The sequence below is a fragment of the Strongylocentrotus purpuratus genome, unplaced genomic scaffold (assembly GCF_000002235.5).
Source record: "Strongylocentrotus purpuratus isolate Spur 01 unplaced genomic scaffold, Spur_5.0 spur5_scaffold_5, whole genome shotgun sequence".
Lineage (NCBI taxonomy): Eukaryota > Metazoa > Echinodermata > Echinoidea > Camarodonta > Strongylocentrotidae > Strongylocentrotus > Strongylocentrotus purpuratus.
The window spans coordinates 2,663,727-2,676,176 of NW_022145611.1; the positions used below are offsets into that span (position 1 = coordinate 2,663,727).

Consider the following 12,450-nt stretch of genomic DNA (forward strand, 5'->3'; position numbering starts at 1 on the left):
AGGAGTGCCCCATTTTCACCTGTGATATTTACTCTTTGTACTTTGGCACATGCTCCTTTTCTTTCTTGATAAGGTCCCCCTTTCCTCTCATCATTAAAAGCGCCCTAGCTAATTTCAAGCGACTAAGAGCAATTTCCCCCAAGGCTCGCTCGCTACGCTCGCACGCATCTACAGATGATATACTTTAATATGTTACTTATCAAATGTCTTTTCACTCTTTCGTTATGAGAATGTGCTTATATCCCCATTAGGATTGGGTTTTTCCTCTTTGTAAGATGTAATTTATCGCACTGCGATCGGACCTCACACATCTTAAAACTTTTCCTCGCTCACTTCTCTCGCTCGCAAACAATTTTTTAGAAATTCAAACCCAACTGCAAAGCAATATCTTGTATGGTGTATAAGGTGAAACAAATATTGAAATCATCCCCGATAATTGTAATTACAATGTAGGGGTATATACCAATGTCTAAAAAATTGTATATTTTCGCTGTGAGATTTCCCTTTGTAGGTGCCCTTTTTATCCAGAAAGTGCCCTTTTTTCTTGGTGCCCCCCCCCCCACTTTGGAAGTCGCTCGGCCGCCCCTGCTTTCTAACCTGTACGAATTCTCATAAGTTATTCAGAAGCAAAGCATGCTCAGCTGCCATCAGTTTTAGGTTTAAGATTACAGGCAGTGAATAATACTACCGTTTTTTTTATGGAATGTTTCAGCATCTCCTTCACTTTCATTTTTCACAGGTTCATATTCATAATGTCTAGGAAACCGCAATTAAAGGAAGGATCGAAGTACATTATTCTTCAATTGTTAATTTATTTTACTCCAAAGAGCAAAATCAATGTGATTATCGCATCCCTATCATAAACGCAACTTGAGTCGGCCTACATAACGCTTTCAAAAGCAATGACTATTAAACAGGTTTGGGCGTTGCGTAATGTGTTATTGATATTATTCTTATCAATTTCACTCCCCGTCCGGAGTTATGCATTATAAAGAAATACATTGCAAGAATATGATATCACCCTTAAATACTTGTCAAGATTAGCTAATATTAGTAATATGTATTTGGCTTTATTATTTTATAGTGAATTACAGGTTTAAAAAATACTCAAGATTATACCTTTATAGATTAATAGTTTTGTAATTTACATAAGCATCAGAGGGAGGATGTTCAATGGACCAGCCAGCTAATAACCGTGGGTGTAACGTGAAACTGAAAGTGGTGTCTCTTTTATGCGGCGCCATTCATCCATGTAAAAGCCTTTTGAAGCCAAATTTCGAAAATGGACATCCCCGTTCAAAAGATAACGTTACATTATAAACTTCATCTTTTCCCTCTTCCAGTTTAGCAGGAGGCCTGAGAATAACAAACTATAACAAATTTGAAGAAGTTAATATTTCGTTGAACTAATTCAAGATAGATATAAGAAGTAGAAGTAGAAGTACACATAACAGTAACATGTGTCATGTATACGCATAGGCCGAGCCGTTTAATTAGAGTAGACTCTGAATGATTTGTGTGCATTTCCTCGATTACTGTTTACGAGATGGGGCATAATTTTCTCCAAATTTCATTTGAAATGTTATTACCTGGAATGCCATCTGAAAGTTTGGGCCTACAGTAAAGTGGACACTATCCTGAGAATCTTGACTTCAAAGTTGAACAATAATAACAACTGGGTGGGATCATATTTCAACGTGTGACTCACTACGCGACCAACCGGTACACATGCACAACACGTTAACGGACGACGCCATTCCAGCGCTGGCGTCCCTTGTTACCAGAACATGGCGACGTGTACAGGATAAATCATTTCAATTTCAGGATGTAATTTGTCAATGACCGGCATTTTTTCTTCAAGTTTGATATATACTTTAACTTCTTTGTAAAGCCATGTCTGTTAATTAGTGAACTCGGATATATGATTGACTGGAGGTATCAAAATGGAGTCGTTTGCGACGTTTATTTCATGGTTGTTCATTTGCGTTATCGGAAGAGCAGCCGCACAGGGATCATTCCCGGACCTATTCAACGCGGGAGAGGGACGGCCCATTTCGACCGAGCCTGTGGTGGGTACGTGCGGCTACGACCCGACGACTGGGGATTTAGCAAGAAGTGCTTTCTGTCGAAGTTCGACCATTTCTTCCTCTGTTTCGTCATGTACAATAGCTTTATGCAATCAAGCTTGCCCAGGTAGAACTAGTTTACCATCACCCATTGGTCTTCTAAGCTCTGGTAGTTGTGTTACAGAAGATTTTGCAAGCACAAGACCAAACTCAGAACAAAACGAACCGTCATATATTTTCAGGAGCACTCCAAATTGTTTCTCTGCCCCTGCTGTACCAACTGTTGGTAATGATGGTAGATTTACTCTTGCAGTCTGGATTCGACCTGACGTCATCACTGATGGGTAAGCACTCTTTATATTGTCCTCGTGTGAAACTGAAAGGCTGTAAAGTCAACCATGGTCATGTCAAGTTCCAACATAGTGAAACCAGAACCTTTAATGTTTAGTGTTAAGCCTATTAATAAGAGTACCTTCTTCTTCTTCTTGGTTTAATCCAGGATTGGAGAACTGCGGAGTGTATCCTTCGCAGAATGAGTAAATAGATAGTAGATCTAGAGACAATACAAAACTGGGTATATAATATCAAAGATCGCAAGACGTGAAGATGACAGCTTATGCAGGAGCTGCTTTGTTCACAACAGAACGTTTAATGTGCATATCTAAGATGAATGTTAGGGATGCAGCATGATAATCCAGGGCCTGGGCAGTTATGGATGGGTCGTCGTTAACTCCAAGGAGGATGAGATTTGTGATGACGACGGCCACGAGATGAGGAGGAACTAATTGTAATTGATGTTGAGTGCGAGTTGATAGGCTCATGATGAAGTTTTCCTTTCATCGTTATATAGGGGACATGCCCCTATCAGATAATTGACTGTTTCATCCGCAGTCAGGCAGGGACATGCTGGACTCTGGGAGCCATTAGACATGTAAACATGGTAAAGGCTTTTTGATACTAGACTGTATTTTGATAGATCAACCCCCCTGATACAAGTGTGTTCTTTAGATTATAGGTTTGCTGTATGCTCCAACAGACATGAAATTGCATTTTTTGTTCGCTTGATTTAGGTAAAAAATATTACCTGATATTGTTGATCTTGAAATGTAAAAATTTGTTATGAATTTTCTATTTATTGTACATACCGGTAGACTATACACTGTATATTACCGACCTGAAAAATGAAGAAGAAAATTTAAAATGTTTCAAACAGTGCAAAATGTGAATGACTGAAATTGTTGTTCTGGCCTCTTAAATGTACACTGAATAACACAGTTTTACAGTAACACCAAGAGAGAAAAAAAATAGAATTTAGAAATATTTAAACATTGCATTTAATACATGTACAGGTGTATACCCGCCATGGCCGCCGTCGGTTCACTGCAGCACTTGAATTCATTTTCTATTTTGCCCTCTCAATCTCGGCAATACCTGTACATGATATTTTCACTCAATCTCGACTTTCTGAATTTGTTCAAGAGGTGTAAATGTAAATTTGTGATATTTTTTTTTTTACTCAAGGTCAACTTTCCAAATTTATTTGGCAGTTGTTCAAATGTAAATGTACATTATGTAGAATTGTAGATTTGTACATAAGTTGAGTTTACAGAGTAATCAGATGCATTTTAGAGGGGAAATGTACAATGTACAGTATGTATAGCCCCATTCAGTGTATACATAAATGAGAACACTTTTGTCTAGATTGGTCTACACTTAAAATGAATGAACATACACCTGTACAATACATAAATCATACTGTTTTGATAATTTTTGCTCAATATTTACAAAAGAATGCACAGTCTTCATGGTCATAAATGGCAAATGTCAATGTCCAGGGCTATGAATTTCTCTTGCATTGTCTATCAGAAAACTTGAAGTACAGTGTACATGTGGATGCTAAATGTACATGTAGTACTGGTACTGTGGTAGACATCTGGCGAAGTATGAATGGCAGAATGATTCTAGCTGTGCCCTTTGTCCCTCGAGCAGGATATCCACCGGCCACCAGGCAAAGACCACACAGCTATTCATCTGGGTCTGAAATGGATTATACCTGTCTATTGAAGTCAGATGTTAAACCCCTTTTTTTCTGCATTCAAACTTGAATTTTTGTGTGGTACATCATCAAAACAACAGTCTAGTATATCACTGTCATATCCAAAACTAGTTTAATATTCCACATTATCACCACAAACTAACACGTATTATGTAGCTCAAAATGTACATTTGTCACTATATATTTTCTATCAGCATCACATTAAAATTTCAAATACACTTGTACTTTTGAAGTGAAGCTTAATTTCAAGAAAATGCTTTCAAAGATCATTGTGAATTGTTACAATGTATCAATCATAGGCTTTGGGAAACTTGCTTCATCTGCTGATAGCCAAGAAGAGGGTTACTGTCATATGTTGTCATACATGTATGTTGTCATACTGGTACCTGTACATGTACTGTACTGTATTTAATTAACATCTTTTCCAAACACCAGCAATATTGGTTTTCATTGAAAGCTCAGACAATACACTAGTACTACAATTCATTCAACAGCTTTAAGAAAAAACAACCAACCAAACAATCATGGAAGTACATGTATTGTACAGCCCAGTAACATTTGTTCACAAAATATTGTTAAATGTTTTACGGTACATGGAAATTTATGCTCAAGTACTGTCCACATGTACAGTGCATGTATAGTACATTTATCTACCATTTATTTGAATTGTTCAGAGTGTGCTGTGAAGATTGAATGCATGAATGTGAGATCTAAAGCAGCATACTAATCTAAAGATAATCTCAGATTTTCAGGCTCTTTCTTTTTGTGATAACATCTCATATCTATAAAAGAATAAGATATAAACATTGATTATGAACGAATGGTCAACATGTCAAGGCTGATACAGAAAGAGAGAGAGAGAGAGAGAGAGAGAGAGAGAAAATATGGAAGGCGATGAAAACACAATCTTCTTCAGAATTGGTTTTTGACACCTACTTGCAAGAGGAATCAATAAAGTAGAATTATCTAGGGAAAAAAATTAAGCAAGTCAAGTCACATGTTTTTGATCAGAAACCAATTTACCTACTGGCGTTCAGAAGTGTATTTACAGAAAAACTGACAGGCAAAGTACATGTACATGTAGAATAGTTCAAATTAGATTTGGTCAATCCCATGATTACATAATATGGATATATATTTAAAAAAAAAAAAATTAATGTCATTTACAATGTATTTACATTTGCACTGTAACAAATATGTGTACATGTCAACTTACAGGTACATGTAGAATGTTAATAATATAAATCTATCAGATAGCGTTGTTGCTCAGGGTTTCTTTACATGATCTACTATTCTTTCTAGAAAAATATATGCATACAACAGTGTATGATGCCATGTTGTAGAGTTCCTTTTGTTTCACTTACTGGGATGGTCAATTGATTGAATTTTGTTAATGTTTGCTTTTATGTTTTTGTTTTATGGCTCCACATTTATCATCACTTTCACTAGCAAAGTTTAATCTCTTTCTTTTTTATACAGTATAACAATTTGCACTGCATTGATTCATTGTGTTACTTTTTTTTAACTTTAACGTCCTCAAAAACTTTTCTTTTAACAAGGAGAGTGTAGTCAACATACATGTTCATGTCTTCTTGTCTAAACCAAATATTTCAATTACTTGATCCTGTCTAGACAACATATGTATTTTGAAATTTCACTTTAGGGACTACATGAACATGTTGACTACACTCTCCTTGTTAAAAGAAAAGTTTTTGAGGACGTCTTTGAGCTTACATGTATATCATAAGCAATCGTTCAAACATTACTTATATTACTGATGAAATCAGGAATGAAAGACTTACACTCATAGCACACGAAGTGACGGTAGTGAAAAAAAATTGCATTCACTTTGCGTGACGATTTTCCTCACTACCGTCACTTCGTGAAAACAAGGACGATACATGTAGTCTTCATCAAACCGAAGTTGCAAAATAACCAGCTATTTTAACTAGCCCTACATGTGTATGTGCGCCTTCATTAGCCTGCAGTTGCATTTAGCGGGGCTATTTGGTCGAGAAAATAACCTGAGAAATCTTGGTCTTGTTTCCAGAATAGCCTGCTATTTGAGAAATACATATTCATATTCATTTCATTTTCAACAGAAAGGTAAACAAAGATATTACGTTTTATTTCATACATAATTCATTTTTCAAGAAACAATACAAATAAACTTTGCACATAATAAAATAATTACAAGAAATTCTTAATTTCTAAGGAAATGGGGGAGGGGGGGGGATCCACTAAAAAGCAGTGCTTGTAGTTTGTGGATCCCCCAGAAAAAATAAAAATACAAATGTTTCAAATTTTGCCTACAAAGACTTAGAAAACACAAGACAATATTTCAAAACAACATACAATTTACAAACACGAAACGAACAAGGAGAAGTAAAACAGATAAGAAGGAAAAGGGGGAAGGAAGAAGAAGAAGAAAAAGCAGGATCGATCCAAATCATGACCGGAAAAAAGTAAGTTATAATGTTAATTTTGGGAAGATAAGATCATAAGACTAAATAAATATTAAATTAATCGAGCAGATGATGAAGATCTAAACGAAAAATTAAGATGATTACCAACTGTTATCAGCTGAAGGACCATCAGCTGAGGGACATACATGTAGCAGGCTAATTTTCGCTCGTCCAAGCTAGTTTGTGATGAGCGTATATCAGTCTGGTGAAGACGCAAGTTTGAGCTTTAGAAAATTATCCAGAGTCTGAACAATTTTGTCTGCTTATCGAAACTTGAAGTCCTTAAAATCATCACTGTCTACAATGTCTCAAGTGTCAACATCTTTCAGACTTTTACATGTAGCTACGGTAAAAAGTATCTTAACTATACATTGTACATTGTAGATCAAGGAGAGAATAGATTAAGTCATGATTATACACACATGTTAATTGGCAGTTGTTCATTTAAATTTTCATAACTATAAAGATGGAGGTCTTAATGTACATTGTACAGCATGTACAAATGTTGCCTTATAGGAAAGTTAGGAAATATATTATCTAAAGTTCTTGTAGATTTCATGCTGACATGCAAGATGTCATACAGAGAACCACCACTCGATCAACACAAGTCAGAGGAGGTTATTGAAATGTGTAGATTGATGATGGATGAAAACTGTTAAACAATGTGCGTTTATCAATGAGGAGCTATAAATCTAAATGTTATCACTCATGGTGATGAAAGCTTGTGTCACTGAAGCAAGTAGAGCGTGGAATCCTGTAGACTATACAGGAAACATGTAGGAATGTTAGAGTGAAGTTGAATAATCACGATGATGTGAATTTGCAGCACATTTGAGTTTTTATGGGAAAATTGTTAAAAATGGTGATATCTGAGTCAATGTTGATTTGTAATGTAAAAATGTCATTCACTATGATGTCCCCCATCAAGATATTCAATTCAATTCAATATGTTTATTTCCTTTACAAAAATAAGTGAACATATATATGTATCATGAAATAAATATAATTTACATTGCAGACTGGAGGCAAAAGTCCCTATAACTGAGAACAGGGCTTGTAGAGGAGTGGCCATAACAAAACAGACATGATACATGTACATACTGTACAAATTACATACTAATCATAATATACCAAGAACAATAAAGAGATAGAGGAGACAGGAATAAAGAAGAAGTAAAATATCAAACGAACGATACTGAGAAGAAAAAAAAACGTTTGTGCTATCAATTGTATTGTATTTTCTTTATAGTACAAGTGAATGTAGAGAGTAAAGGGCATATTTTAATACAATCATTTAAATTGTTCCAGAGATTGGGACGGGTAAAATGAGTGTTTTGTTGAAACAAGACTGTTCTATATGTATTTCTGGGAGTATGAATGTTTCTAACAGACCTTGTGGGATAGTTAAATGTATATATTATCACAAATAAATACCCTCATCTCGGGCACTGTCTTTCTTTGATTGTCTATCTTTAAGTCATGTAAAGTTGATGACTGGTGTACATACATGTACATGTACCTGTACAGTGTACATCTACAGTACCTGCCAACCATTCCTATTTTAATAGAGGAAGAACTAATCTTTGCATTCAAACTGTTGTGAACTGCAGATTCCCTTCTTTCTTCTGGAAACTTCTACATGTACATAAAAGCACACAGAACTTCAATACAATGTTCCTAATTTTGTGTTGTGGAAGGTTGGGATGCATAGATGTATGCAACATTTTAAAAATAATATATATTTTTTTTAAATAGGGGGGGGGGGGCGTGTGTTTGAAGAATTAGAGATCTATACAAAAATTTTGTTCTATTTTTTTTTCATACAACAAGGCTTAATAAATCAAATCCAAACTCATATTTCTATAGCCTACATTGTATACAGGTACCGATATGTTTTTTCCCCACTCATTCCTATACCATATAAATTAGAATGTCCTTATTTTTATCAAAATATATGGATATATATTTTTGTGCTCGTGTAATGCCACGTGGATAGAAAAGGGTTTGAATGTTTTGGAGAAGAACACAGGTGTAGCTTGAAAAAGTCTTTTATTTTCTCATGCGGAAAGTCCGGTCAAAGCAGTTTATGATAATGATCAAACTACAGGGTATATTTATCAGTGTTTCTTTGATTTTCTTTACAGTACTATTTTAGAGAGGAGGTCATCAACCAATGAAATCATCTATGCACTTGTGGTATCATCCTCTTCTATCACCTTTGATTATCGGACTGCAGAGGGCGCTAAATTTCTCCAAATTCAAACTGGCGTTCAAGTCAGCCAATGGCAGCATGTTGCCATACAGGCAAGTTACAGGATTTGATTCCTCTTTTCCCCATATTTTTAAAGAAATATAATGTATAATTTGAATAGAATATTAAAAATAAATCTGCTTTCTATGTACAATAGTTTGTACATGTACATTGTGTGTATATACCCAAACATGTAAGTACTCTCATTTAGTTTATTGGTACTTTACACAAAAATATGAACAATATAAATAAAAGTATATGTTTCATATAAAAAAATTCTGCACAATAGAGTTTTTGCAACATTTTCTTTGTCTAAATCAAAACCAAATGTTACTAAATCTGTTTTGAATCAGGGCATTCTAGCAGGTTGATATACATGTAAGTTTTCTACTATCCTGTGATTGTGCATGTAGTGTGTACATTTTACTTTATGTATGCATGATCTACTTTATTCTGTTCAAAAGACATGTAGTATTTGTTGTCCTAGAGAGAGCCGTAATCAATTTTTCTGTTTACTTTGAGTAACAGGGAAAGGGCAACAGCTGGGATGTGAGAAATTGACTTTCTTTTCTAGCTCCCATTTAAACACAGAAATTACAAACAAGCATCATACAGCTCTACATGTACCTACATGTGTATGGAGATCTGGGAGGGAAAAGATATATGCACTTGTACAGTTAATCGTGGAGATATGTATATGGATATAAATACAAATTCATATAATTTTGCAAATTCTGTCTGTTGAATTGTTTGGATAACTGTATCTATTTCTTTTTGTAGTTTAACCATTTTACACAATACACATGACCATTTTAGTAACTGTTGAAATATGTCTTTATTTATCTTCTTTCATATGAGGCAGCAGAATATATTAAATGTAACTGCTATTAACATAAAGAAAACTATACTGTCACTGTATATCTCTGGTATTCATGGTGCCCCCACCCCCCCCACCTGAACAAATAACCTGACTGGGTGTGTCATTAACCAAAATTTAAAGGGAAAATCCACCCATATGTTAGGTTATAGTTTCATAGAAGTAGAAAAATAAGAGAAACATTCAAACAGGTCAGTGAAAGTTATAGCAAAAAGAGAAAGTTATGAGCTTTTGAAGGTGCAATCAATAAAACACAAATTGGTAATTCTAGCTGTGACATATCTCACAAGGTCCCCTTCAATTTGACCTGTATTAAAATACTTCAAAAGTCTATATTTTCTTGAACATTTTCAATCATACATTCACCCTAAATATAATTAATGCAAATATAATAACCCCTGTATGAAACAAATCTATTCTGTCATCAATAACTAATTAAGTAAATGAGAGTTTATGAAATTTTCTATAAGGGCCAGCTAGTACCCATGGGCTCATTATGCACAGGTCGATCACCATGATCTCCCAACCAGATATTATCTTACTATTATCTTCCATTGTGTATTGTAGGTGTTTGGAACCAAGGCAAGTTTTTTCATCAATGGTTTAGAGGTTGATGGGACACCATTTGAAACCATGAATCTCCAAGGTGAGATCGCTGATGATAGCACTGCTCAGATGAGGGTCGGCCAGAGGATGACAGGTACAGTAATAAAACTAATTATTTCTAAAGTAGAAAATGTTTGTGTTTACAAAATGTTTATTAGTTTGCTAAGGGAAGGGAAATAATAAGAGAACTTTTCTCCAAAAAAGTATAAAATCTCTCCCATTTAGATTAATGTAAAAGTCTTTATGAGGATAAATCTTTCAAAGTTAATTTGGGAGGATTCTTGTTTCATAAAACTTTTTATCAATTACCGTACAAAGGCTAAATGTCTATGACAAATTTGCTCTCAGCCAATCAGATACCATGATTTCAGTAGCTTATAACTTTTTACTGATATCAAGTTTTATGAAACAGGGTCCTGATGCACATACATTTAGCATACAGGATGGACTATACAATGTAGATGAGGAACGTTGTATCATTTATGGGTCACAAAGGAAGCTTTTCTGATGTTGGTGTTCAGAGGTTATAGTTCATTTCCATACGTTTACATGTATAATATGCCTTCCCCCATGGGTACAACAACCCACCCTTCACCCTGAACTCTCCCTGGGCTCTTTCTATAATATGTTCCATTGTCAACTTGCAGATTATTATTTTTTCATCATATTACTGACAAATTATGCAGTAAAGTCTTAATTTATGGCACATCTTTAGATTTCACTTTCTAATAGGCAACAGATGGATAGCATATCCCTGTACATGTATATGGTCTCTTAAACATTCTCATGGTTTTGATACATAAAATGATAACAGAATTATGAGCTGGTAATGATAACCACCCACTCACATACAGTGAGGTTCATACAACGTCTGTTAACCTGAAGTTAAAGGGATAGTTCAGTTCTTGTTTCAGACCGCAAATGCCTTCAAAGTGCATGGTTATGCTCTTATTGTTATTTATGACATTTCTATAGTGCTCTTTAGGACCTAAAATTGCTATATGAAGGTAATTTTAGACTCCAAAATGTGTGAAATTTAGCCAATACGATCATACCAATTCATTGACATAAGCGCTATACAAGAACCCATTATTATTTATTATTATTTATTTATCTCTACTTTCAAAAAATACGGTGACTGTTAATTAATTAATTAATTAATAATAACAATACATGGGCCAGCTGGTTATGCGTATTATAACCAACACAAAAAAGCCAACAAAAACCCAACATCGGCATTGGCTGGAATAAAACGTATAATGCACTATTTTGTTTTTTCAACGGCTGCAAATTATCTAATATTTGTGGTGGTACACAAATATTAGAAATGGTTATATTTATGGATATTTCAGCAGTCTCTAAACTGATTTTGATCAAACAAAGATGATTTTGTCTTTTAAATTGTATTTTCTTTCAAATTTGACACTCAGTTTTTCATTATCTCACAATTTTTTTTTTTTTTTTGTGTAGCGCCCTCTGCAACAGAACTCAACTTTCCCTTTAAGCTTATGAACTCAAAGTTATCTTGTAGTTATGGACTGGGCGATGTTCTCTTGGTTTTGAAATTTTAAGTTCACTCAAAGTTACAAGCCACGTCGGATCTCAAGTTTAGCGCGTTAACTACATGCAGCAGGGGTCTTCAGACTCCTCACTCAAAGTTAAGTGTCTTGCGGACGCAATTAACTTTGAGGTTAATAATGCCTGCCTGTAAAACGCATAGTTAAAATGAATGCTTTTCCCAGCTTGTAGTTAACTTTGAATGCTTGTTGTTTTGGTCCTGTGTTAACTTTTATAAATGTTTGTAACTTGGAGTTTCACAAACTTAAACTTTATACAATGGTTCCGTGTGAACATACATGTAGCTACATGTATAGGAAGTCCACCCCCTGGGTCTGCAATTGATGGGTAGTGATTGCCTGAGAGCTAGGATGAAGTGATGATCAATATATAGTCCATTCATCAGTCGTCTCCTAAACCTGTACATGACAGCTCCTAGCTAGCTAGTCCTGAGAGAAGTATGATGAGAAGGGAATTACTTCCACCCACTCCCTGCATACATGTCTTTAACTGTCTGTCAGGGTGTCTTTCTTGACAGAATGGGCCAAAAAGGAATCCTATTTCACAATTCT

The 12,450-nt window shown here is 35.0% G+C and overlaps 1 protein-coding gene across 1 annotated transcript in view; it reads left to right on the plus strand.

Moving 5' to 3' along the window:
- The first annotated feature begins 1,488 nt into the window (after positions 1-1,488).
- LOC588674 (usherin) overlaps positions 1,489-12,450 on the plus strand; it is a 79,431-nt gene continuing 68,469 nt past the window's right edge. Inside the window, exons 1-3 of the mRNA XM_030998441.1 lie at positions 1,489-2,410; positions 8,732-8,891; positions 10,283-10,415. Coding sequence (XP_030854301.1) covers positions 1,944-2,410; positions 8,732-8,891; positions 10,283-10,415 — 760 coding nt within the window. The 5' untranslated portion in view covers positions 1,489-1,943. The remainder of the gene's footprint in view (positions 2,411-8,731; positions 8,892-10,282; positions 10,416-12,450) is intronic.